We start from the raw sequence: 26,455 nt of genomic DNA, 5'->3' as shown, positions 1-26,455 counted from the left end.
TCCTAAAAGCAGTTAAGAGCTTATTAATGTGTGTAAGGAAGCGTATTAATCAACTCAACTCTATCAGGGGGCTGATGTGTGTGTGTGTGCTTGTGTGTGTATGTCAGTCTTTGTGTGTCAGTGTAGTATAAAGACAAAAATGAAAATGTAATTTTATGAGTCTCAGTTACAGAAACAGAACGAGCCATGAAGTAATTTTTGAGTAATGTTGAGTTTCATTATAATGCGAGGAGAAGAGTTATATATTCAGGTTTGTGTGTGTGTGTGTGTGTGTCTGAAAGGCTGTGTGCAGGTGGTCTGGCAGCTCAGCGGGAGTTTGAGTGTGAGGTGTAGTGAATAAAAAAGGTTTGTGTGTGTGTGTGTGTGTGTGTGTGTGTGTGAGTGCACGTGTCTTGGGAGGGTGCTGTAAAAAAAAAAAAAAGATGAAAACAGCCTTGCTAAAGAGGTTTGATTTGATCCACCACCCACCCTGACTAACAGAGGTGAAGGAGAAAGACACACACACACACACACACACACACACACACACACACACACACACACACACACACACACACACACACACAAATGCCAAAACCTTAGTTCTTTTTCCACCTCCTTTACTCTTTTGTCTTCTGCCGGTATGTGTGTGTCGTGTGTGTTTGTGCGCGTGCGTGTGTGTGACAGCTTACTCTGGGGCGGACAGAGGCAGAGCAGTGAAGAGTAAAGCGGTGCAGGAGGAGGCATGGACGATGGAGGCGAGGTCACACACACACATATCCTGCTGACTTCTGGGTCAAAGGTCAAAATTCAAGGGGCATCAACACAGGGCCGACCTGCTCACCCATTAATCTTTATCCCGAGTCTTGCAATCCCTAAATCTAAGGACAAGTGTATTTGGCTGGAAAATCTAAACCTTCTTAATGACCCCTACCTTTCTGGTTAATGAGGATAATTTTGTATTAGCCTGCTGGTTTAAAAAAAACAGACAGAGAAAGCTAATTTTCTTTATCCATCTCTCGGTTCTAAACGCTACACCACCAAAAACTGCGCTGTTACAGAGTGCTAAATCAATTATCAATGTGCTATCTTACAGTATATTAAACAGAAGAGTGACATGACACGTCAAAGAGCTGGTGAGTTTTTTTTTTTCTTCAATTACTCATTATGTTGTCCATCCCGAATTCCATCTCATGGAGTTGTTAAAAGCTGAGGCTGTTAAACTGCACAGTATTTCAGAGACACTGCAGTCTCAAAAAGACACTCGCGTTGCTGCATACCGTCCTTGTCTCAATGCAACTGACCCTGTCTTGCATGCATTATGCAGACGCGGGGGAAGCAAGTCGAGCCCAATATCGAGATGTGAATAATACTGCATGCTTCCTCGTAGGATAGTGGAAACCTTGGTTGGGACTGTGTTAACGATCTTGCACTTGCTAACGCTACCGAGCGTTAAAGATTTAAGGCAAGAGGACGAGAGTGGGGGAAGAGATTTTTATGTATAAGGAGAAAAGAGAAATGGAAGAAAAAGAGATCATTATGTAACACGAGTACCATTAAAGTTACACCTTTAAAATAAAACAAGTTATTAATACACACGCACTATGAAGCAAAATGTAGATGGCATCCACACATGCATTTATCCATCTACGATAATTATACAAAACAGACCTGCATAGATATTAACATTATTACAAATGTGTTGGTATGTGTTCTGTGACTTTTTCTGTATCAGCAATGTGTGCAGGTTGTTATTAAGAACAAGGAAAATAACCTATTTTGTGTGACTTTTTTCATTTTGCTGTGGTATCAAAAGAGGTGTAGAGTATAATGTTTTTATTCTAGTATTGTATCCAAGTTTAAAATTCTGCTATCGTGACAGCCTCAATATGGACAACTTCGATGTGATATAACAAACCTGCATCTAATAAGCATTGGGTTATGAATTTTAATTTGGTATAGCTTGAAATGAAATATACATATGAGTGACAGTAGATGCAAGTTAGTTTGACTACATTACCGTGAACGACATGATGGATTATTTACCATAAGACCTTCATGTCAGAAAGTGTAAAGCAAGTTGTACGATGGGAGAATCCGGCACGCATGTAAAGAAGTGCGATAGAGTAAGATAGAAGTGCAGCTAATTATCCCTTATTAGAGTGTGTGTAAAGGTACTGCCAGGGGGGTGAGAAAAAAAAAAAAGAGCCTGCGTTGACAGCTCACACACCGCCCGCTAGTCCCACAGCAGCCCTAACTCTTGTCAGACACCAGAGACTGACGTATTTCACACACACACATGCACAAACACCCACCCACACGCACAAACGTACATGAATTGCTGTGACGCTGCTGCCATCAACCAAAGTACGATGCAGATAATCGATGGGGACACTGCTGTCGAGACCGACGTGCTCTTAATCTTTAAAATGCTACTGAATGAAAGCTTTCAAGACAGAGAAAAAATGTCTGGAACTCTTGAAGCAGCAAATTATGAGGTGAAACAAAAGACATCTATGAAGAGGACAACATTATTTCATTTCTCATCACTTTGGCCATATTTATTTTCACAATTACATGTATGCAAAGGGTTGCTTCCTTTGTTTGATCACAAGGTAAGCTGGCTGAGCTAGGTGCCTTGAGCCATGTGTGTGTATACGTATGTTTATATGTGTGTGTGTGTGTGTGATTAGGGGGTGTACGGTCAGCGTGGCATGATAAGAATGTTGCCGTGTGTTTGCAGAGTGTGTGTTAGGGAGATAATAATCCCAGCGGTCAACAAGAGTGAAGGGCCAGAGCTGCACTGACCGGCCCACCATCTGAGAGAGAAAAAGAGTGAGAGGGAAAGAGGGAGAGGAAGAGGGAGAGAGGGAGGTAGCCATGTGGTTAACACTTGCTCACTGAGAGGCGACTGGAGCACGGCCAACCTCTTCACACACAGGCTGACCACACAAGAGCCTCTCTTTCTCCCTCTGCCTCCCATCCTCCCTTCATCCCTCGTTACCTAACGTTTCCTTCCCCAGCTTCCTCAGCTAGCCGCCTCCCGCCTTCCTCCCCCCGCACCTTCTTGCCTCTTTTGTCTCTTCCAAACTTGCCTGGATTCCTCCCTCCCGTTTTCTCACCTATGTCTCTTCTCCTTCCTCCTCCCACGACCCTAAACTGTCACTCTGTCCACCTCCCCCATCATGTCTGCGTTTGATGAACATCTATCCTTCTGTCCCTCCGCCGCGGCTCTCCAATCACTTCCCTCCTCGCTTCTCCTGTTCTGTCTCTCCTCCATCTCTCCATCCCTTCGTCCGTCCCTCCCTCCCTCTCCGACTTACGCGTATGGGGATCCGTTCGGTCTCTGTCTCCTTCTGTGGGTTACGGTACTTCTCATAGAATTCCCTCTTCTTTTTGCCCTCTTTATCGTCTTTGCGTTCCCTCTTTTCAGCAGGTTCGTCCGAGGGCTCAGGAGGAGAGGGCAGGGGAGAGGACTTGGCTGGCTTCTCCACCTCCAGGTAGTTCTCGTTGGGGTTAAGGACCAACACACCGTAGCCCTCCTAAAACAAATAAGAAACAGAAGTATGTGTATGAGAGCCACGGCATCAGCATCATGTACATCAGAACACAATCTGAATATTTGTTGTTTATGGCATTTTTATAAAACATCAAAATTAAGCTGGCAGAGAAGACAAAGGCGTAACAAAGAGCAGCAAAGCTTCTATAGGGGAGAGGACTCTATATCTGCAGTATATAAATAAAAATGTATCTTCAGGTACAGAGTGTGACAGATTTGAGCCTGTGAGGGTGAGAAAAAAACATTTTATCTTAAAAAAGCACCAAAAAAGATTGTGTACATTTTCCATTTTATATTACTTTTGAAAATCACTACATGAAATGTATTAAACCTAAAATGTTGCGTTGACTGAACAGTTTTTGTTCTTCTTTTTTTTTTCTTTTAGAGAAAGATGACAATCACTTTGTGAAACCTACTACAGGATGTTGTTATAACACTGCATGATAATCTGTGCTACACTGAAGCTTATAAACTTTCCTGCTCAATCTAGCTCTGGTTGTGGCTCACGGTTTTCAAGAAAGAGCTCAGCAGTGGATATCTATGAGCAAGTAATACCGTAACAACACTTAAAAGACACACAGATTGTGAAATGACTGGGGGAAAGATGCAAATACAGACTGAAAGAAATGGCAGAGAAAGAGACAGAGGAGAGAGTGTCACTGCAGGGACAAGCCTGAGAAGTAACTGGGGGATTGGAATTCAGCGCTGGTGGTTTCAGTCGGTGAGTAGCATTTAGTGACTCCAAAGGCCATGTGTCACTTAATATCAAACCCAATCGATCCCACCATCACTCAACCAAAGAGTTAGCCGGAGTATCTGTGTATGTGCATGTGACTTAAAACTCTACAGACAGAACTACAGAATAAATGTTACATTGTTTTTTTTTGTTAAAGCTGAGAAAGTTTTCATATTCATATTTGAATAAATATTAATAATAATCAGTGTTTGACTTCTAAATGCCAAAATTGAAAAGAGAACTAAAATTAGGAAAAGCGTAAGAGAAAAGATGGGTCTAATGAGAAAGAGTGACAGAGGGGAAATGTATTGTGGAGAAAAGGAAGTTTTCTTGTAGCCTTTGGTGACTTCTTCAACTTGGAAGCCATTTTAATTAACTGTGTTTATTGTCCCAAGCACTCTGAAACTAAAGCAGGAAATGGATGGATTCCTGTTTCACTTTGGTGGTGCTTTTCGCACACAACCCCCATTGTGAATACACATACACACCCCAAGACTCAAACTTACGGGTATACGCCTGTGCAAACACACACACTAAAAGGACACACACTAAGGAGTACGAAAAACATCAGTCTTGACAAAAAGACCTTTAGGAGATGTGAGAGGGAGTTAAGAGAGGCAGCTTCCTCCGCAGATCGCCATCACACACACACGCACGCACGCAGGCACAGACGCACACACACACACACTCACTATCTTCTCAAAGCCGCACGTCTCCTCTTCCGTAATAAGTGTTAACACAATGTGCATGTCTTCCCCTGACGCAGCATGAGTGTGTGTCCCTCCTGTGCCCATCGACATCAAACCTGCCACACACCCCTTCCCTTAGCACCTGCCGTGTGTTGACAACAGCAAAATGACACTTTCTCACTTCTTCAGATTATAAAATTAGTATGATTCTCACTACTTTTCAGATTCAGGCAAGGCTCTCATTCCCTTGCCGGACATATCTGTAATGTAAAAACTCATAAAGACAATGAACTTAAAAAAACGTAAAATGATTAAAATTGGAAATGATTACATTTAAAGTACGTGTTAAAATTATTTGACTATTACATCAGCTTCTTTTTGTCTCTGAAAATTTATCGAATGTATTTTGAAATACTAATTTCAGCTTTAAAGAATTTCCTGCTACATAATGGCATCTGTATAATGATGGAATAAAGTTTTGAATTTTACTCCAAGGCAACACAGGTCTAATGGTAATTTAGCAAATGATTTATCACTTTGAAAAAACAACATGTCCGTGTTATAGTTTGTATGCAAATTCTAGGTAGAGGATGTGTCTCCAAACCTGGATTTTTATTAGTCTGTGTGGATGTAAAGCAGCAAAAGTCAAGTTATAGAGGCTGGATGAGGATCTATTAAGGAGACTTAATTCAGCCTTTAGACATCACTGAGACATTTGCACACAAATACGGAAGTTCAGACACACAAGCGCACATTCAGACAGATGGATCGCCTGATGAAAAAGAAACAAGAGCAAGTGAAGGAAGAAGTGAGGGGAAGAGATGGAGGAGAAAGAGCGAGAAGCAGAGAGGAGAGATGTAGATAGACAGTGAAAGGATAAGACAAACATTGATAAGGAAGGAAAGACAGAGAAATGGAGTCTAACCAGATCCACACCAGCTTTGTGCCACTGCCCACTGGTGGCAGCCTGATAAAATAACTGACAAGACCAGTTCAGCTTATGGCAGCAACATCATAAAAACAAGATAACATGTAAAATCAATGAATAGTTCAATGAAATATTATTGAATAAAAATGTTTACATGAATAAGCTGCACAATGACAACATGAAAAGCATAATGTACTGTCAACACATTTCCCACTGACAGAAGGACAGAAAGACTGCACAAAAACAAAAAAACGATATGATGGTGCATTTAACCACCATCACATCACTTTGTGTACATTTCTCCTTTCCCCTAATCCTGGTTCAAAAGGCCAAGAGTTAATGGTCCAACAACACTGGTCCACGTGTTCTGATGCTAACCCCGAGTGGCCTACAACCATGTTTAGTCTTCAGTGCTCTTACCCCAACCCTTACTGGTCAATAACCCTTCCTGGCCTTAAGCATACTATTGGTAACCTCAAGTGGCCGAGTCCCTAGCCTTCAGCATCCTTATGCTAACCCTGAGTGGCCTATAGCCTATGGCCTTTCCATTCCTTTGGAGAGGCTAACACACCTAACCCAGCTAACAGTGCTAACCCTTTCAGCCGTCCAGTCACCCAGAAGGACATTGCTGTAAAGGCGACCAGTGTCGTTGGCGTACTTAGTCTGGAGGAGCAGGGCCGCTGAGTTCACCTCGATGTCGGAAACCATCATTTATTTGAACACTGAGAGGTCTGTGTTGGTGTCAGACACTTCCTCCTCTTATTCTTCCCTCCATCAACCAAATATACAACAATGACTCTAATGCCGGTGGATGGAGCACAGCAAAGCAATTGGGAAAATTTGAAAAAAATAATCATTTTACCTTAAATTGAAATAAGGCTCTTTCAAAAATGTAATTTTTGTATGTTTTTTTCTTATGATAACAAAACTTTAAAGATAACCTTCTTATTTAATTCTTTAATTGTATATACCAAACCCATCTACATGAAAATTAACTAAGGTCTTTGAGAAAAAAAATTATATTCAAATTGAACAGCACCATGTCAACGCTATCCCCAAATCCCACAGAACTAATTTCTCCCACAGAACTAATGTTAATCATCCAAGTCTTTGCATTGGTTTGTGACAGCTAAATCTCCCCATACATCTCGCCATCATTGTGTTTCTAGCTAACTGTTAAGTCTCTCCCAGACACACACAGACATACACCTGCTAAATCTGATCTTTGTGTTCTGATGTGCTGTCAAAGTTTGAATCTTACACAAATGCACACTGCAAACCTTAGGTCACCCCGCTTTTTATACCACTAAATCTCTCTCTCACACATTGCTAACATTGGGTCACGTTGCCTTTGTCCTATACACACACGCCGCCTCGAATGAAACACACACACACACAGTTCTCTAGCGTTGGGTCAATCTTGTCTTTCTGCTGCAGTACGCAGGCTAAGTCTCTTCCCATGCCCTGTGGGTGCCCCTGTGCCACCACCACACTGAGTCCCTGCCCTGGGGCCAGCGGTCAAGAGGGTCGCCCCGACCCCTCTGAGGGGGGGCACCCCGACCCCCATCACCCGCTCCGGACGCTCCTTAGCGCTCCTTTGTTGGCCTGTCCCGCACCAGATAGCACAACAAAGGCTGCCGCTGCTACGGAAACCAGGGCTTGTCTCATCATCATGATGAAACCCTTCCTCCGCCATTGCCCGATATCCCCGAACACAGCATTGTAAAGCTGTTAAAAAACCCAAATACCTTAATATCTGCAACATATTGAGAAAATATTTAATAAAGACACCAAAATATATAAGACGCTGTAATGTAAATTTCATGATATTAAGCATTATTTGTGCGTTACTATTACTATCCATTAACTGGAGCCGCATTTTGCTGTCTTAACAATATTGTCAATAGTCTTTGATGACAATGATGTGCCCTCTTCACGGCCAAATTAGATGCCGCTTGTCCACTAGAACTTTGATGGTAACAGATCATTATTTTCCCTTCCAGTCGCATTATTTGAAAAGAAGGCGGAATGGGTGTGTGTGTCTGTGTCTGTGTGTTTGTGTGTCCCTGTGAGCGCGAGTACACAAGTGCAAGGGAGAGTAAATAAGATGTCCCTTTAAGACAGCAGCACCTCTACTTTTTCCAGTGGCGTTGTAATGAAATGAAATGTGTCTAATGTGCGGGAGCGGGGAGTGAGGCGGCCGGAGTGAGAGGGTGTTTCATCTGTGCGTGTGGAGCTCAGCAAAGCTTTGATGTGAGAGCTCTCATGTAGTGAGCAGGGCTTTGGGCACAGGGAAAAGGACAGCACTTGACAGGTACAAAGCATGGCTGATAGAGGTCACGGGTGCATGCAGTGAGGAAAGTGAATGGTATGGTTGCGTAAATTTAAGGTTTTATGTGTGGCTGTTTGCTGAATGGGGCGTATAAATGTTCTTCTTCGCATTGCACTTGTATTTTACTGTATTTATGTATCCGTGTGCATTCGTCTTACATTTCAAGAATTAGCGTGCAGTCTATAGGTGTCTAGTGAAAATTGGATCTCCGGCAGCTTACTTTATTAGTTTTTCTGTCGGGGGGCAAACGGCGCTCCCTTTTATCAGCAGCCTTCGCTCCACTTCCTTGTTTCTGCAATACGCAGCTCCCGATTCGCTACTCAGGCTTGACTGACAAGGGGGAAAGGGTCACCCAGCATGGCATACCCAATAAGAGGATGAGGAGGGGAGGGATGTCTGCAGGCTACAGTCGTGTTTGAGATCTGAACGAGGCACAATGGCTGACCGAGAAGAAAGGCTAAGATGGAAAATAAGCGACGGCAAAGCGTCCCTGTCACAATTTGTTTACATTTCAGTTAGCAGTGGCTGAAGTGACATCAAATACAAGTAAAAATCAGGAAGGAGGAAGACAATAAAAGCACAGACTGTTCCTCAATAAAGAGGTATGAAGCAGCTGAGAAGTAAGGTAAATACTGTAATAACAAGTCTCCCTCTCTGTCAGGGCCACCCTGCTCCGTGTGACCTTGTCTGTCTCCGTCTCTACGTGAGCTTTTTTTGCATGCAGGGCCCCTTTATCCATCCGATCCCCATCTTTTCTCCCTCTCTCTCCTTTTTTTCCCCCGCTCCCCCTCTCCCCAAGGCTGAGATACCACACAGATCGCACAGTAATGTCAGATTAAGTCACGGTGCCCCCTTTCTCATTTTAACACAGCACCAGTCTGAGACCCCCCATACCCACCGAACACACAGCTATGTTTCTCTGAGAGCAGAAGGGTGGGAGAGAGCTTACTGTACCAGTGGGGCTATGAAAAGACATGTGTGGACCGTAGGGGTGATGTGAGAGGCGATGAGACGGGATTGTCATCAGCCTGTCAGCACAAAATCAATCATCCTCTTGATAACTCGCGATACCCAAGGGGCCGTGCAAGTACTTGGAGAGGAGACCTAAATGTTACTAAATAATAATATGGTAGCATGTACTAAAAAGACAGCAACATGTAAAGGCTGATGAGAAAAATAACAAGATAATGGGCAGAAATTACAACATCGGTTAAGCATGGTAAACCTAAATTAAGTGTCGTAAATCACAATGCATACCTATGAGATACATTTGTTCGACTTACATTTTTTGTGATCCTCAGCTTAACCCCACATCCCCGTATGTTTAAGCAATCAATTGAACTGCCAACACAAATGTTTACTTAAGAAAAGTAAGACAAACTGGAGCTTCATCTCCCCATCTGCCCCCTGAGTTAATTTTAAACAAATCGCCCACTGCATGGATTTCTCCTTTAATAAAGAGTACACATTTAATTAAGTTTCTCTAAATTCGACTTTTCACTCCCGAGTTCAAAGACTGTATTTGGTGTTTGCTTCCACTAATGTAGTCATACGCTAATTTGGTCAAAGTAAATAAGACTCGGTGGTAATGATTGTCTTTTTCTTGATCTTAATGAGCACAAATAGTTTAGGTCAGAATGAGACGCTAACCTTTTGAGCAAGTCAAGTAGTCATGTCTGTAATAAGCAGCAGCGTTTTTAACCTTGGCATGGATGTCTGGGCTCATTTGGATATTGTTTATATGTGGAGCTGAATATTTATAAATGAGTTCAAAGTGGAGCAGTGGGGTGGAGGAAGTGAAGAGAATAGCACAGCTTCTGATCCCTGATGCCTCAGCTTCTTTTCATGCTCGCATTTACATTTCTTTCTCTCTGTTTCACTTTCTGTTTCTCTTTTTCTGTCTCGCTCCTCCCGATCTGTCTATTTTCAGCACCTAAGTAAAAGGACAGACATAAAGACACTCGTACAGACACTGTTGAGTAACTCACTCACTGTGCAACGCCAAAGCCAGCTTACGAGTCAATTATTTACCATACTTGAAGTCTGTGAATCTGTGAAGTTCAGTGGTTGATCAAGCATCTGAGCGTCTGGCCAGACACTGCCACATAAACACACACACACACACGTACGATACACACACAGAGTTCGGAGGCCTGCTTCATCTGCTCACAGCACGACACGCACAGAGGGAGGTGCAGGGCTGGGGGTGGGGGTTGCTAGATTGGGGGTGGATGTGGCATTAATCACCGTCCAGGTGGAAATTGTCAGAGCTATCGATTGTGCAAGTAAATGTTACACAAGTCATTTGTCAATTTTTTTTTTTTACACAAGACCGACGTGTCATTCACAAAGATGCAACTGTGAATGTAAACTCACAGAGTGGTCTCACCAGCTGTGTAATAGCAGAAACCCAAATATTTGAATGTTTCTGAAAGTTTGAGTATAACTTTTAACGTTATCTATTTTATATTGCATATTTTAACAATCAGACAAACTGAAATATTATAACAACCCATGTCTCTACCAGCAGTGTTGCTCAGACAGATGATCAAATCAGCTGGATAATAAATTAATAGTATTTCAAGTATACTTTAATATTAGAGTATCAAACATGTGCTTGCCACATACACAGCGAAGGAAATACAGTAAGCAGGAAGAGTCCTCAGCACACAGAGGGAAAGCTATGGGGAAATAAATACAGGAGGCTTATTCTGACGCCGTTAGCATTTTGATTTATATATTCTATATTGTCTCCCCTAAGCATACACATGTATTTTTAATGAGGGCACAGAGAGATATAGATCATGGAATGATAGGTGTCTCCCTGTCCTCCTGCCTAACTATTTAATGTATAAATCAGGGAGAGAGGCGAGCAGAGAGGGGGAGGCAGAAAAGCCACAAAAAGAAAAGAGGAGGAGGAGTGGAGGCATCCCAGGAGCAACCCTGTCCTGAAGGCCACTAATAACTGTACACGGAAGGAAGGAAGACAGACAAATCCTGAGTTCAATGGAGCTAGGAAGGAAGGAATCAGTGCTAAATGAAGATGATGATGATAATGATTATAGTTATAAAGAGGTATTTGGCTGCTATTCCGAATCTCATTTCTGAGCAAAATTGGAAAAAAATAAGGAATCTGACCTCTGCAGTGACAATGAAATATCCAACAGTGACTCTGAATGAGACCAAAAAGTGAGTGAGGCGTTCAGTTCGACTGAAGTCAAGAAATCCCACCACCATGTGAATTCTTCAAGAGCGCTGTCGATGAATGTTTCTACTTCACCATCTGGACAGGTAGTTAGTGCGTTAACACACATGAACACACACACGGTGGGTGCGAGACGCACGGCCATATGTACAGACTGAGCCAGCCGGGGTCAATGGCAGGACACCTCTAGACATTGCAGACACATGAACACATGTATGCATGCATGTGTATGTAGGGACTGAGGCACATACCCATCACCATGGTAAAATAATACACAAGAACATGTGTGTGTAATGGTAAATTACAAAGAAGGAAATTACAGTACTGGCAAATATAGAAATAACCTCTCATTTAAACGTAATTAATAGATGATGATTTAAGAGCATCTACATAGCATGTGTTATTTTGTGCACATTTTTTGCTAAATACTATCATGATGAAGAATAAAGTAAAAAGCACAGTATTTTTAACTCCAAATTCAGGTTTTGACTGCTCAGTTGTGTTGATAAATGTGTAGGTGTGCTGCGCTTGGTGTCATCTACCAGTAAACGACGCTGTGTTGGTGAATAATGAGACCGTGCTGTTGCGCCCAGGGTATTACTCTTACTGAACATCACAGGACCACTATGACCTTCATGGGTCAAAGGTCAAAGAGGAATCCCTTCACCCCTGCCCTGTTATTGTGACCTAGGAGGGAGAGCCACAGAGAGAACTGGTGGTCCTGTTGATGTTACTGACTGCTGCTATGTGAGGTGTGTGTGATATTTCATGTTAAGCGTGACCTTTCATGGGATGAAATTTGCTTATGTGTAAAATATCCCTCTCTATCTACTGTGGTATTGTACACGATGAGAGTGTAAGAGGCTGCGATAATGCAACTGGCAATAAATGCGACGGCCACAGTATTACACACACACAACCACAATGACACACACACAATCCAGCAGACCAAGAGTCTAACCTCTCTCTAAGTGGAGTTGCACCACAGGTCCATGAGTCAGGGGAGGTCGCCACAGCCAATCACAAGCTGTGTTTGAAGTGTGAAGGGTAAACACTATGGCTGCTCTGTCCTGCCATTTACTCTGCTTATTTTCACAGGATGTAACCTAGAAAAGAGGTGGCGGAGAATATAGTGTATCTGTGTGTGCGTATGCATGTATGTCTGTGTGTTCCAGCACATTTTCCATAGTGTCATTACCACATGGCCGGGGTTATGCTTCGCAGCACACACATGGAGCTACGCATATATGTTGGAATCCCCTTCATCCTCTCGCCGTACGGCTAAATACACGAGGAGAAATCCACGCTGTGGCAACTAAGGAAACCATGCATGGAGCAATAGACATTTTCCTATTAACCCGATGTAGCCTTCAAAAACGGTTGAGAGCAATTTACCATGGAAAGCGGCTGTAAAACACATCCTCTCTCTTCAGCTCTCTCTCTCACACACACAGAGCAACCCCCTCAACCCCACCGCCACCACAACCCTCACTAGAAGCTCTTTCAAATCTAATACTTTTTTTTAAGACCACCTGTTGTCTATTATTTTTACATACTGCTTTTCTCATAAATCATAACACTCTGTAATTAATCAAGCTGTCAAAACAGGGACCGGAGGTCACCTGGAGAGGTCGGAGGTGGTTGCAGGGTGGTTGGAGGTCAGGGTCACACCGCATTCCTCATTATCAAGTTGGGATGGGAGAGGGGCCAGGCAAACAAAAGCGAAAGCAGATGGAGGGGGGGGGGACAGATGAAAAAGAGAGCTAGAGAGAGGGAGAGAGGGAGAAGGAGAAATTGACAAAGAAAAGTGAAAGAAGCTGTCAGCTGCCTACAGACAGGGGAGGCGATTCTGAGGAGGGAGACGTCACATAAAGAGGTGGAAAAAAGGAAAGAGAAAAAAAGAAAGAGGCATGAAATAAGAACAAAAGAAATCTACAAGATGTTTCTACTGTATAGACCTGAAATTGGCTGCAGAGAGGAGAAAGAGAAAAGAAGGAGGTAGGGTTGTGTGAGAAAATAGGGAATCAGCTGTGGAAGTATGATTGTTATCTCGTTCTCTCTCCTAGTCTGTGTGTGTGTGCGTGTGTGTGTGTGTGCATGTGTGCGCGCGTGTGTGTGGATGTGGGTGATGAGGCAGACTGATATCTCTCTCAGAGGAGTGTGTATCGGTGTCTCAGTGGGTTGAGAGCCAGTTCAGAGACAGGACCACGGGCCTGGAGTGGCATGTCACAGACTCCACAGTACACACCGCTGATTAGATCACACTGATTAGACTGGCACATATACACACAAACACACACACACACACACACACACACACACACACACACACACACACACACACACACACACACCAGAATAATCATCACAGACGGATGAAGAAGCTGAATGAATGTGCCGTACATTCTCAAGTTATTTCTTTGGCCATCACTGGGAAAGTTGTCTTCTTTGGGAAATTACAGAAAAATTAAAAATTAACACTATCATATTAGGTTAATGAAAGTTAATTCCTGGTTCACTCAGTCATATGAAGTATGGCATGTGTGGCAAAATGTGTTGACAATCAAGTAAAGCGAATTATCTCATTATGTTGAGTGTTAATATGCTATGTGAAGTTATGGGTGCACAATCAACAAGATGAAAAAAAAATTACTCAAAGAAGCAAAATGCTCACTAGGGGGGATGAAGCACCAGGAGAGATGACTGGAGTGACGGAGAAAGGAAAAGATTAGAAAAAAGGAACAATTTAAAAAGTGCAAATGCCGCGGAACTCCTCGCGCTGTGTTCGCGCCCCCTCCTCCCCTGTGTGGAGCATGAATTCTCAGGCGTGGCTCGCTCTATCAAAAACATCACTCTTGAATGAGGCGCCGACCATTGCGCAAAATTAGCTGTCACCCTTTCCTCAAAATCTTTGTTAATCTTGTTTCCAGTGTTTGCGGATTTATCAGCACATGCATCAATGTCAGCTCCTTGGTTACTGAGCCGCAGTACTTGGGAGAAGATATAATTAAAAATGTTTGGGGCGTGGGGGGCGGGAGGGAAGGGCTGCTGAGGAGCGGGAGTGCTAGGAAAAGACGGGGCGGAGGGGGGGGGGCGGGTTGTCTGGGAGGAGGAAGGTGAAGTCTTCCTCTCGTCTTGTAGTTTCCCCTGGGAGCCCGTGGAACACAGAGCCAGTGATAACAGACAAACGGGCTGGGCCGCGCCTCTCTTCCTCTCTCTCTCTTGCTCATTCTCCGGTATCACTCGGGTCAGCGTGTGCTGCTATCTCTTTAATGACGCAAGCTTCACTGATCTGGCCGCGGTCGGGAAACTGGTCTCATTGTTAACAGCCACTTGACACAGAGGAAAACAACAGCCAAATGCATCCATCTACTGATATTACGGCCTTATCACCAATTTGATGCACAACGAACCCATCCAGAGGGGTTCCCACATGGGTGTCATGGCTGCGGGGAAGGACAAGCAGAGAGATATTCAGTGAGTACACGACATGAATGGATATCATTTTGGAGAGAGCAACTGTGAGTTAATAAAAAAATCAGAGATCCATAATGACTAACCCGTGCAACTGAAATTCTATGATCAGTTTGCGTGTTAAACTCCACTTTGACATCTGGAGGCGCTGTGATGAATTACACTTAGCCACCACAGCTCAGTCCTTGATATGTTTCCAGCACATCTCTTATTATCATGTGGCTTTTCAAAAACCATCACTTGCCCGTCCAGCTCGCGTCAAGGGACGAGGGACATCATGCATTAGAAATTCAACGTCCAAGTCTCCCCTGCTAACTCGCAGATACAAAACACACACCCGGCACACACATACACACAAAACCACATGCACACACACCCCTCTGGGAGTGCCGTTGTGATGCGGAGACATCCCGGAGAGCCATGCCCACAGTACCAGCAGGTTTCAGAGCTGTGTGGACAGAACTCTGGCCACAGACATGACAGCTCCGGAGACAGCTCGGGAAGATGACAGACACATGTTTAAAACATAGCGCATAAATGCAAACCCCTTATGAGATGACACCTACCAGAGCGGCCCTCTGTCTTTCTCCCAAAAGATTGGGGTGTCAAAGAATGCGACAACTGTGCGCCCTTGTGCGTGAATATCTGTTACAGAAATTGGAAAAAAGAACACAGGACAGTGTGTGTGTGTGTGTGTGTGTGGCCAAATATGGGTGTCAAACTTTAGCTTGCTTGTGGCCATGAGAGCAGGAAGGGGCAAGATGATAGTTCAGGATTTTTAGAGAGAAAATAGGTATCCAACTTTGGTGTGAGTGCCATGGTTTTCCAGCCCAAAGTTTACAGGTCTGTGAGACAAGAATAAGGCAGTCCCATGGCAGAGGCCTTTCCATGCCATTAGGAATAGAGGGTGAACAGTAGGATGGTCCAAGTCTTAACCTCTCACCATGCCTGATACAACATGTCAGCACCGACAGCAGAGCTTTTTATCCATGCTCACATCTTCTTCTCTCCTACTCTGGCTCTTCTTCCTCCCTCTTTTTCTCCTTCATCCAGGCCTTTAAGTGCGGTCTGGCAGGTTTGGCTGGGAGGTCGCGTATTCCCCCTCTTCATTAGTGAGAAAATGGACTCTGGTAAACGCTTGTTAAAGCCCTTACCTACACTCCCCCAGTTAATGGGAGTGATCCATTTGTGTCCGTTTCTGCCTGACAAGGCTTTACTGGAAGATTAATAGTGCGGTGTCAGGCCACGGCCACCCTCTGTCCCGTTCTCATTTCCTTTCTTCTGGGACGCACACATGCAATAATGGAGCCCCGTCTTTTGTTGTAACACCATGATTAGCCAGGGAGAAAAAAAGCACAGGAATGAAAGAATGAGAGAAATGGAGGAGAGAAGGGGAAAACAAAAGGAATGTAAGAAAAAAACTCTTTTCTTCATGACATGGTACAAGTGTAGGTTTTAAGGTTGTGAATTACTGGCACTTGACAGTGGCATATTATTAATTAATCTCCATGTGAGGTGAAGAGATATAATGAATCACTTACGAATATTTCCTCTGTTTTAAAGGCTGGCTTTATCTTGGCATGATCCGGAGAGAGGTCTTAGAAAGAGTTGACGATGGAATGTATGACAGAAAAAGAGACAGAGAAAGGGAACACCATGGGAGAAATAATAGAGACGGAAAAAAGACAGAGAGAGAGAGTGAGAGAAAGGAGTAGGGAGAAGTCCTTAAAGGGCCACCCAGGGTTTCGTCCATCACCCAGGCCCCCCAGCCATCGCTCTTCCTTTCGGGGATGACACTGTCAAGTGTTCTGTCCCCTCACTGGGTGAACAGGATAAACGCTCTTAATAATTACACGGACATTCCCGGGAAGTCTGTCCTGTCCGGGAAGAGCAATTCTTCAGATGAGAATCCCATGGTGTGGCAGCCCTGGAAATTTGCCATATAAATGCAGAATTAAAATCTAGATAGAATACTTTATTTTGTTTGTGTTTTTTTTTTTTTTAATCTCTCGTGGTTTTCCCTCTGGTGATTTCTCTGATGGGTAGACCAACAATCTGGTAAACACACAAACAGACACAGACAGGAGACCTGCATCGCAACCCCCTCCTCACTACATCACACTCGGTGCCAACGGAGAGCAGGGTGTTTCTCAAAGGAGAGTATGGGGGATTGGGGCTGCTGGTGTCTCATTAAATTCTTGGGATTGTCTAATTGTCTTTCGTGGACCTCCGAGAGACTAGTACATTATACTCATTGCAATTAACTAAACAAAAGAGCCGAACCGCCCAAGCACTGGGGACAGGGCTGGCTAGGGGGAGCAAGCCGTCCAGCCGGGACCAGGACAACAAAACACAAACACACACACACCAGAAGAGAGTGCAGAGAAACACTAAAGAACAAGAGAAAAGATATGAAGGAGAGCGAAAAAATGAAGGGGGAATAAAAAGGGAGGGGGAATGAGTGAGGACTCGGGCAGATCTTGGGATTGGCCAGATGTCAGATTTGGGTGGGAGGTCGGGGTGAGATGGGGTGAGGCGAAAGAGGAGGAGGGTGTCTGTGCTCATTTGAGACGCACCTTTGTGCTGGACCTGTCTTGTTTACTGCACTACAGCTTAGCAGTGCGAGGGTCCTATTCAGGGTCCGGGCCTTTCAGAAGGTACTGAAGCCCTTAAGCCCACTTAACTACCATTTTCACACACTCTGCCTGCTCTCCTCTTTGTCCTTGCCTCCATTACATCAAACGCAGGAACAAAGGCGGGGAACAGAAACTGGGGCTGGCAGAATGGCGCCCATCACAAATATTAATTTGAAAAGGTGTTGGAGAGTAGAATCTACTTTTATGCACAAGGACAACTTGGGATTTTTTTTTTCTCTACCTTGTCAGGGGGCTCTTTGGGGGCCGCAATGAGCTTGGTTTTCAGGCTAAAGGGGAGGCTGAGGACTTGCAGCACAATTATCCAAGAATAAGGGGCTTGAGACGTGGCACACCGCTAAAGACTGAGCGCACACAAGCGCAGACACATGCACGCGCACTGCCTATTAAACAAGCTCCAAACATCAGGGCTCATTCACTTGCCAGGGCTATTAGGCAGAGCAACAAACTCAAAGAAGACACACACACATGTGAAGAGCCCATGTGACTGCAGCGGTTGGCATACAAAAGCTACTACTCTTCTCCAGAAAAACATATGTGATAGAAGCCATTACAAGGACAAAAAAAAATAAAAATTGTGCAGTCACTAAACGATACGAAAAATGTAATTAATTGATATGTTTGAAACTGTGCCTTCATTTAGACACACTTGACTGAAGAATATTTGCTGGCAAGTAAATGGGTTAGTAAAACTGACCTTGAATTGAGTGGTGGAAAGATAATTGTCTGAACTAGAGGTAATCCACAGTCCACCACTCTTATTGCTATTAGCTCAGAAATACACACAAGCAGCGCACACACATTCAAACAGGTGCACGGCGTATGCGTTTTCCATGGAATGCTGTTTTAGTCGGATCACATGAGAAAGTGGGGTGAAAAGTTTATGCTCCAATTACCCATCAGAAAAAAAGGTGCCTTTTTCTGACATCATCCCGCACACACAGACTTGTAGCACACACTTCCCCAGTTCCGGCAGTCATGGCCAGGGTAGTGCGCTATGTTGAAAAGCCCATCCTGTGTGTGTATAGGCGGTGTATCTCTCTAATCTGCAGGATACAAGAGCTGCAGTCCCGCCCCCACCTCCGTCTCAGTCTGCCCACACTCCAGGTCTCGTTGTTGGTCAAACCAAACCCTGCCCTGGCTCTGGCTCTCAGCAGGCTGGCCCTCACCCAGATACTCTGGCTGACCCTGCAAACATGTGGTCAACTTGGGCACGGCAGACCCTCAACTCTCGCAGGTGCTGGGCGGGAATGGGCGGATGAAAAAATAGGGGGAGGAGAAAGAGGGTATGGGGCTACTTTTATTCAAGAAAAAAGATCTGTGCCTACATAACTGCAAATAAGAAATAAGCAAGCTGCAACACCTCCTCATGCTGCATCGAGCTCAGATATGTATATTACTGTCTGCTTAGTGACACAGTAGGAAGCTGCTGTGTGTGTTTATGCATATGTGCTTACAATTACCAGCGTGTGTGCAAGCACAGGACCTGTCCACTCACCCACATAGGTGCTCCTGAGAGGGAGAGAGTGCAGCAGGGGGAGTGCACATTTTGATCTCCGACAAAGCTGCCACCGCCAGAATCAAACCCCAGCTCAGTGGGGCGGCGGGCAGGCAAGGCAAAGCCACTTGATGGGGAGGAGGGAAACTCCATTCACCCTTGCACCACCCCCCCTTCAAAAAACATACACACTTACAATTACTCATAATCTGCTTATAATGCAGGCCGAAGGTGTGTTTGTTGGCATTACCAGGATACGAAAGAGACACAAGTGAACAAGAGTGCAAGAGAGATCAAAAAAACACGTGTCCAGCAGCAGTAGTGACTTTTTGTTTTACTTGTCGTTATTTTCATCTACCACACAGTGAGGCTTAAACATTTCACACAATTGCTTTGCTCCAAAGCTTCAAGGAAAAAATAAGGTGGAAATAGAGACGTGGTGGTTAGGGAATGAAAATAACTGTCGAATACATTGCATTTAGAGGATGAAAGAACAGGATTGAAATAAATAGTTTGAAAAGAAGAGTAAATAAGAAAAAAAGATGAGCTTTTGTTTCCTTGTTTATGCAGCTGTAGGGACCCTGACCTGTGGACAGTGTTGCTTTTTTTTTTTTATGCAAGATGCCGTGTAGCGTACCCATGCAATCTTAGTGAGGAAAACAAAGATTCCTTTTTAAATATCCTAATATATGAAACACCAGCCAGATATATCTTTATATTTCTATGATTTAATGGCATATTGAAAAAAAGTATACAGAAAGAAACATGTATTCAACACTGAAGAAAAATAAATAAATACAATCGCAAGCTATTCAGTACGTTTACTCTAAGTAGTATTGAATCCTTGACAATTATCAGAGTGACACAGCAAACAGTTGGCTGGTAATCCTCCCTTTTGCTGCAGACTCACAATACGGGGATTCTGAGTGCTCACCACAGTACGTTGCTTAGCAAACGAAAAGATGAGGTGGTTATGAAAAGACAGAAAAGAAGAAAGCAAAATCAGAGACCATATAGTTCACAATGTTAAAATTCACATCCTCAGACTTTGTTGCTATTTTTCAGAACTAAATCCAAGACTATCAACATCCACTTACTGGCTAACAATAGTGAATATAAGCCCATTCCAGCCCAGTGTGCATTTAAAGTATTTGTAAAATGTCATCAATTCAATAAACAAACCCCAAATGAAAGAAATATTTGTTGGTAAAAAAGTTCATTCTAACTAAAAGTAAGTGATGGCAAACTAAGGAGAGCTGAGACAGGTGTAAGTGCTGCTGAAAATCACTACCTCTTTCAGAGTTAATGCTGTTTGGCTTAAGGACATAATAAAAGGTAGATGGGGAAGGAGGGAGAGCAGGTTGTGTGTGTGTGCTTGTGTGTCAGCAGGTTAAAGAACAAGAGGCTGGAAAAGAAGAGGAAGAAAGTCTGCGAGCTAAGGACACCGCCACAGTAGTGCGTCTCCAGGGAAGAGTGGTGGGTGTTTCGATGACAAAGCCGTCTATTTCCATAGGCTCTCTGTGCCTGATCTCCATCTAGTCCCTCAGAGCCACGGCCTTGATCTGGGCAAACACTGTGTATGTGTATCTGTGTGTGGTTGTGTGGGTGTATCTCTGTCTGCATTTATCTGCTCACATAATTTTTAAGTTGACGGTACTGACTCACAGCAGTGCTAAATGCAATTTTCTTCTTCATCCACTCTTTAATAGACCCTATATCGGACACAACGGAATGAAAAGCCACGGCCACGTAACAAGTGCGAAGATCGCTGCATTTTAGCATTTAACCAGGCAGTAGCTGCAGGGGGAGATGAGGGATGCATTCGTAGAAATGGAGAGATAGCCTGGAGGGAGATTGAGAGTAGAGATGTAACAGAAAGATGAATGATGAATCAGGTTTGATACTGGGAGCTCAAAATGACCATGAGGGTAAAAAATCATGTTCAATCCCTGATTTGATACTCAAAAAATAATAATAATTGTTTGTCATGAATAGATAAACATATATTTAAGTATATATTATAAAGATGGGGGTATATTACATTTATTTTGATAGATAGATAGATAGATAGATAGATAGATAGATAGATAGATAGATAGACAAAAAGGGGCCCAATTAAGTCAGAGAGAGGGGGGGTGTAAGGGGGAGAGAGTGTGTTGATCTAGCCTGACAGTATACTGCCACCCATCTGTCTGATCTGGTACAACAGTCCCTGCTCTTCACACATCTGTCCTAGGATCTGTCGCTCAAGTTTCATATTATTCAGAAAAACACAGCCATAAGAAAGGCGAGATCTGAGGCAGGGGAATGATAAAAGCCCTAAAGAGATTACATGCAGACAGTGACAGTTTTAGAGAGAGGAGGACAGAGAGGAAAAAAGAGGAAAATCATGTCTGTTCCACAAAGCCTGTTGTATCAAAAGGTAGCATAGAAGCCTGGAGCAAGCGTCTGCTCACCTGCCAGCCCAGCCTGACCGGATCTCTCTCTCTCACTCTCTCATTTTCTCTCTCTCTCTCTTTGTCTCTCGTCCGCATCACAAACATAAAAACAGCCAAATGCACACAAAAGCAAATCGCCATTTTTCAATTAATCGACATCAAACCATCAATTTCAGAACATGCACTCATCTAAGAAGATATAAAAGTGCTCTTAATTTCCCCTCCTGACTCCCCCTCATGTCAATATCAGCATCAATCCGGTTTAGGAATTCCCCGGCCGGGGAACAGGGATGGCTGCTGGGCTGGGCTACCACCAGTCTTGGTTCATATGCAGGTTCCAGTTCATCTACAGTTCACGCATACTCTCATCTTTTTGAAGCAGCATCCCATCAGCTCAGGATCATGATTATTCAGGACAGAGAAGAGAAGCGTGGCGTGCCATCAATATAACATCTGCCCTTCTCCCTTCCTCCCTGTCTCTCTTTTTTTTTCTTTCAGACACACACAAAACTCCCTCAGAGAGTAAGCGCCGCAGCATTTAAACCCATGTTCTGACCCTATGCGTAGATCCATGCCAAGTAATCATTCGCCTTTCGCTCTCATCTTGCGGCGCCTCCCCGGCTACACAAAAGTACACTGCCCTCAGCTTTGAACCTTTAACCATCCAATTTGACTAACTTTGAGCATCTTGCCGCAAAGTTAAGCATGCATATTTAAATCCAGCCACATCTGTATAAGTACTTTGTGTATTAATAATTCCTGGACATAAAACAGACGAAAACGAGCAGGGGAATAGGCATCTCTTGCCTGAAGAAATACTGAAGTGCATTTACTATGGAGTAACCAGGGTTAATCAGGTTAGTGCATGTGTGCACACACACACACACAAACACAAATAGTCAGTGCAGAAATCATGACTCTCCACTCTCTCTCTCTGTTTCACCTATTCTCCTTTTCAAAACATGTACTATTGACAAAGCACACAACAATTCCCAAGTTATAATAGTTAGAAAAAGATTATTTCATAACTTCAAGTTGTATGAATTACCTTTAAATTCTCCCAATTAACCCAATAACAGAGAAAAACAAATGGTTTCATTGTGTTTTGCTGTCAGGAAAGGGCAGGTAAAGTTTCTATATTTCTAAAAAAGGAAATGAACATCAGCGTCTTCCACACGCAGCATAAGATGGACGGAATTTTTTTCCCTCGATGTTGTGACTCAGGTTCCCCACCAGTGAGCCAGCTTGCTTTTCCTGCACTGCCACCCACTGCCAACATATGCCACTTCCACACACAAGTAAAAGCACTCCACACAAATTACACACATGCAAGCACGCACACAGCATGTGCATTCAAGCTAACACAAACACCTCTTTCTAATAAACACGCAGACACCCAAAGATGTGTGCACACAGAGACACACAAAAACTTTGTTCTTCTCCTCTGGCCTCCTCCTCTCCTTGTCTTTATTTTAATCTGCAGAAGAAGAGTTCACCAAAAAGTCAGCGGGGCATACAGGAGTTGCGCCTCCAGCGTCACACGCTTGCATACACGCACGCACATATGAACACGCAAAGCCACAGGGACACACAGCAGGATGGTGCAGAATGAGCAACAAGGCAAGTTTGGAGGCTAGCACGCATCAGCATTTTAAATTAACCAATGGTAAACAGAGAACAATTTGACATCAAGAACCCCCTCGTGTCTTCCTGTAGAGGTGAGAAAAATAGAAGAACAAAGCATGAAGAAGTGCAGCCATTCTGCCAGACTGACAGAGATGTTTGTAAAGGAAGATGGAGCAAAAAAAAAGACATTCATTAGCATTCTTATACTGTATACGTACATATATTATACTTTTAATAATAGATGTTGCATTCAAAAACACACTGGAGCGTGGAAGTGGTGAAGGATATTAGTGGTTAAAAAGAAAACGAGACTGATGATGGAATAAATAAGAGAAAGAGAAAAGAGAGAGATGGAGAGAGAAAATTAGAGGGAGAGAGAGAGAGAGAGAGAGAGAGAGAGAGAGCTCTGTATGTAGGTTATTGCAGTCTCACTGCACCACTCTTGAATTTCAAACAAGAACCCTGGGCAGAGCAGAGAGCAGAGCAGAGAGCAGAGGAGAGGAGAGGAAGGGGAGGAAAGACAGAGAGGCGGCGGGGCGAGAGAGCAAGCAGCAAGCTAACACTGGAGGCTAACGGGAGGCAGGCGAGAGAAGTGGTTATTAATGAGATATCTTAACTAAAGGAGGGCAACAAAGAGGAGGAGAGGCGATGGAGGAAGGGAAAAGAGAGGCTTGGACTTGGAAGAGGGAAACGGAAATGCTGGTAGAGAGAGCAAAAAGGGCTGAAGAGATCAAGGAAAGGCTAAAGATATCTACACAAAACTGAGAGTTCTTTTTCTTTTTAATTTCCGTTTTACCTCTTTCTAAATTATATTCCCTCAGCCAGCCAGTGCATGCTGCTGCATTTCAGGGGTTATTTTAAGTAGGCAACTGCACATTTAAAGTATACTTGTATTTGTTTATGTTTGTGTGCATCCAGGTGTTACTTTGTGTAAATCCACGAGTGTGCGCGCACTAATTTCTGCTTGTGCGTGAGCGTAAGGCTGCAGCATCTTTCTAATTGCTGGTGTATTAGAGGGCCAGCTCTTTGATCTGTGGGCTGTGCCGGGCCTCAGCACTCGCTGCGCAGGGTGGTCTCCCATCATGCTCGGCTGATCACAGACGCAGCCTCACTATTGGCTGCCTGGCAGGCCCTCCCATCAGCCTCGATGCTACACGCCTCTGACAACTTCATTAGCCCGATTCGACCCTCCAAGTCTACTCTGCTATACTCTGCTCTGCCAGCAACAGGAAGCAAGCGCTGGTAGAACTGGCACACAACCAGAGGAGTGCAGGGAAGACTCGCTTCATATCGAGTAGTATGATAATAAGAGGGACAACAGAACAACAAAATAAAAAAAGTAAATATGAAAATAACACTTCTTCTTTGCCCAGTCCTTCTTTTCCTGGTGCTCAAAACAAACAAAACACAACAAAAATCTAATTAAAAAAAAATCATGTTTAAAATTCACAAAGGCTCACAGTTATTTTTTTAATGTATTTGATGCCCTAATGCTGCATTCACTGAGGTATTCTATCCCTTTATGAACATACTGATAAATGATGAATAGTTTTTCTCTGATGAATAAGGTGTAATGAACATGAGGAATTTAAATATGCTGGCTATTTCAATACATTAAAGGCATCTGTGTCTCTGTAATTCAGTCTCCCTTCACACACACACACACACACACACACACACACACAAAATATCTCTAGTATTACAGTGCGTGTCACTGTGTGCGTATGCATTTTTTCTATCAACTGGATTATTGACCCATGTTTCTGTTCTTACAACATTCTGCTGTAATAAAATATTTTCATATTAAATGGAAGTTGAGTTTTAGGGTCACTTGAGGTGTAGGTCAATGGGTCACTGCAGTAAAACATTTACATTTTTGTTGTTTATGTTGGGAACTTGCAAAAAACACTAGGACGTATTTAATTGGATACACACAAAAAAGTGCAAATCGTTGTCTTTTCTACTCAAGTATGTCCTTTTAGAGCAAGCTAAGAACGGTGTGTGAACTTAATCATTCATATGTGAAGATAAAGTACATAAAAAAAAAAAACATCTATAACCAGTTTCAATCAATGGCTGACGGACTGAAGCATCACATATACTTGAAATATCAAATATCAAGATGAAAGCTAATCTCCCATGCTTGAGCTTGTCACAACAAAAACTGATTGACGGTCCATATCATCAATAGCCTTTAATCATTTACAAGCGCTGCTGACACATCTAGGACAAAGCATTTACAACATCCCATTTTAAATGACAGTAGTCATAAATCTGATCCCATTAACAAATCTTTGGTTGTCTCTCATTCCATAAGTGTCCCTAATGCTGAACATCCTGGCGCTTCAGTCTCTGGGCCGCTCCAATTTTTTCCCCCCATGATACACAGAGATTAGGGAGCAAGCTACGATGTCTCTTCTCAGGACAACAGATTTCGTGTAGATCCACCTGGCCAGCTCTTTGGACTGATCTGATTTCCAGGTTGCTGAACAAGACAGGTACTTGTAATACTGGGGTTTGGTAGCCGGTAGAGCAGGTAATCCAGGTTTACCATCGTTGTAGCTCAGTGGTAGATAGGTGAACTATTGAACCCTGTCCCTGCAGCTGAGGCTCGGTAGTGTAGCAGGCTAATTAGCTGGTTTCAGGTATGAGGGGGCAAAAAGAGAGAGATATCTCTCTCTTCCTCCACTGCTCCACTTCTGCTCCTTTTCATCTCTCATTCATGAGCCCTTGGTGGTGCCCTTGGCATTGGGTATGTAAACTATCAATTCATACCATCACACACAGACTCAGGGCTGGCATTATAAAACAGTACCATGGTTGCATAATGAGCACACAGCTTAATGAAGTTGTTTCAGAGGTGATGCTGTGTGGAAAAGAAAAATCAATGATTTTTTCGCAATCCTATTTTAGTTCACGTGAATTTAAAAATGAAGAAAACCTTTGCAGTCGGTGATGTATCCTTGAAAGAACGCAAAGCATATAAATATTCCTCTTCACATCATTTATTCATGCATTACCTCTGTCATCAGACAGCCAGATTCAAATAGCCAGTTGCTCTGAATCCAAGCCTGCAGTGACCACTTCCTGTGGTCGCAGTTGTAGAAGAAACTGGAAGAGGGAATTCCAACATAGAACACACTGGTTTATCCAACACCACTGGTCACAGGTGCCAATCCAGCTCAAATAAACAGCACTGTGTCCTGTCTTCTCCCTTTATTTCTGAAAGAGGTCATATTATGCTAATTTCCAGGTTCATACTTTTATTTAGGGGTCCTAGTAGAATAGGTTTACATACTTTAACGCTCCGTTTTAGCCACAGAGTGGGACATCTCGC

The 26,455-nt window shown here is 43.5% G+C and overlaps 1 protein-coding gene across 2 annotated transcripts in view; it reads right to left on the bottom strand.

Annotated features, from left to right (window-relative positions):
• arb2a (ARB2 cotranscriptional regulator A) overlaps nucleotides 1-26,455 on the bottom strand; it is a 152,604-nt gene that overhangs the window by 86,534 nt on the left and 39,615 nt on the right. For both annotated transcript variants that reach the window (XM_073466641.1, XM_073466640.1), the window contains exon 7: nucleotides 3,303-3,521. In XM_073466641.1, coding sequence (XP_073322742.1) covers nucleotides 3,303-3,521 — 219 coding nt within the window. The remainder of the gene's footprint in view (nucleotides 1-3,302; nucleotides 3,522-26,455) is intronic.

The sequence above is a fragment of the Pagrus major genome, chromosome 5, assembly GCF_040436345.1.
Source record: "Pagrus major chromosome 5, Pma_NU_1.0".
NCBI classification, from domain to species: domain Eukaryota; kingdom Metazoa; phylum Chordata; class Actinopteri; order Spariformes; family Sparidae; genus Pagrus; species Pagrus major.
The sequence above is the reverse complement of the archived record's forward strand: the minus strand, read 5'-3'. Positions and strand labels throughout refer to the sequence as shown.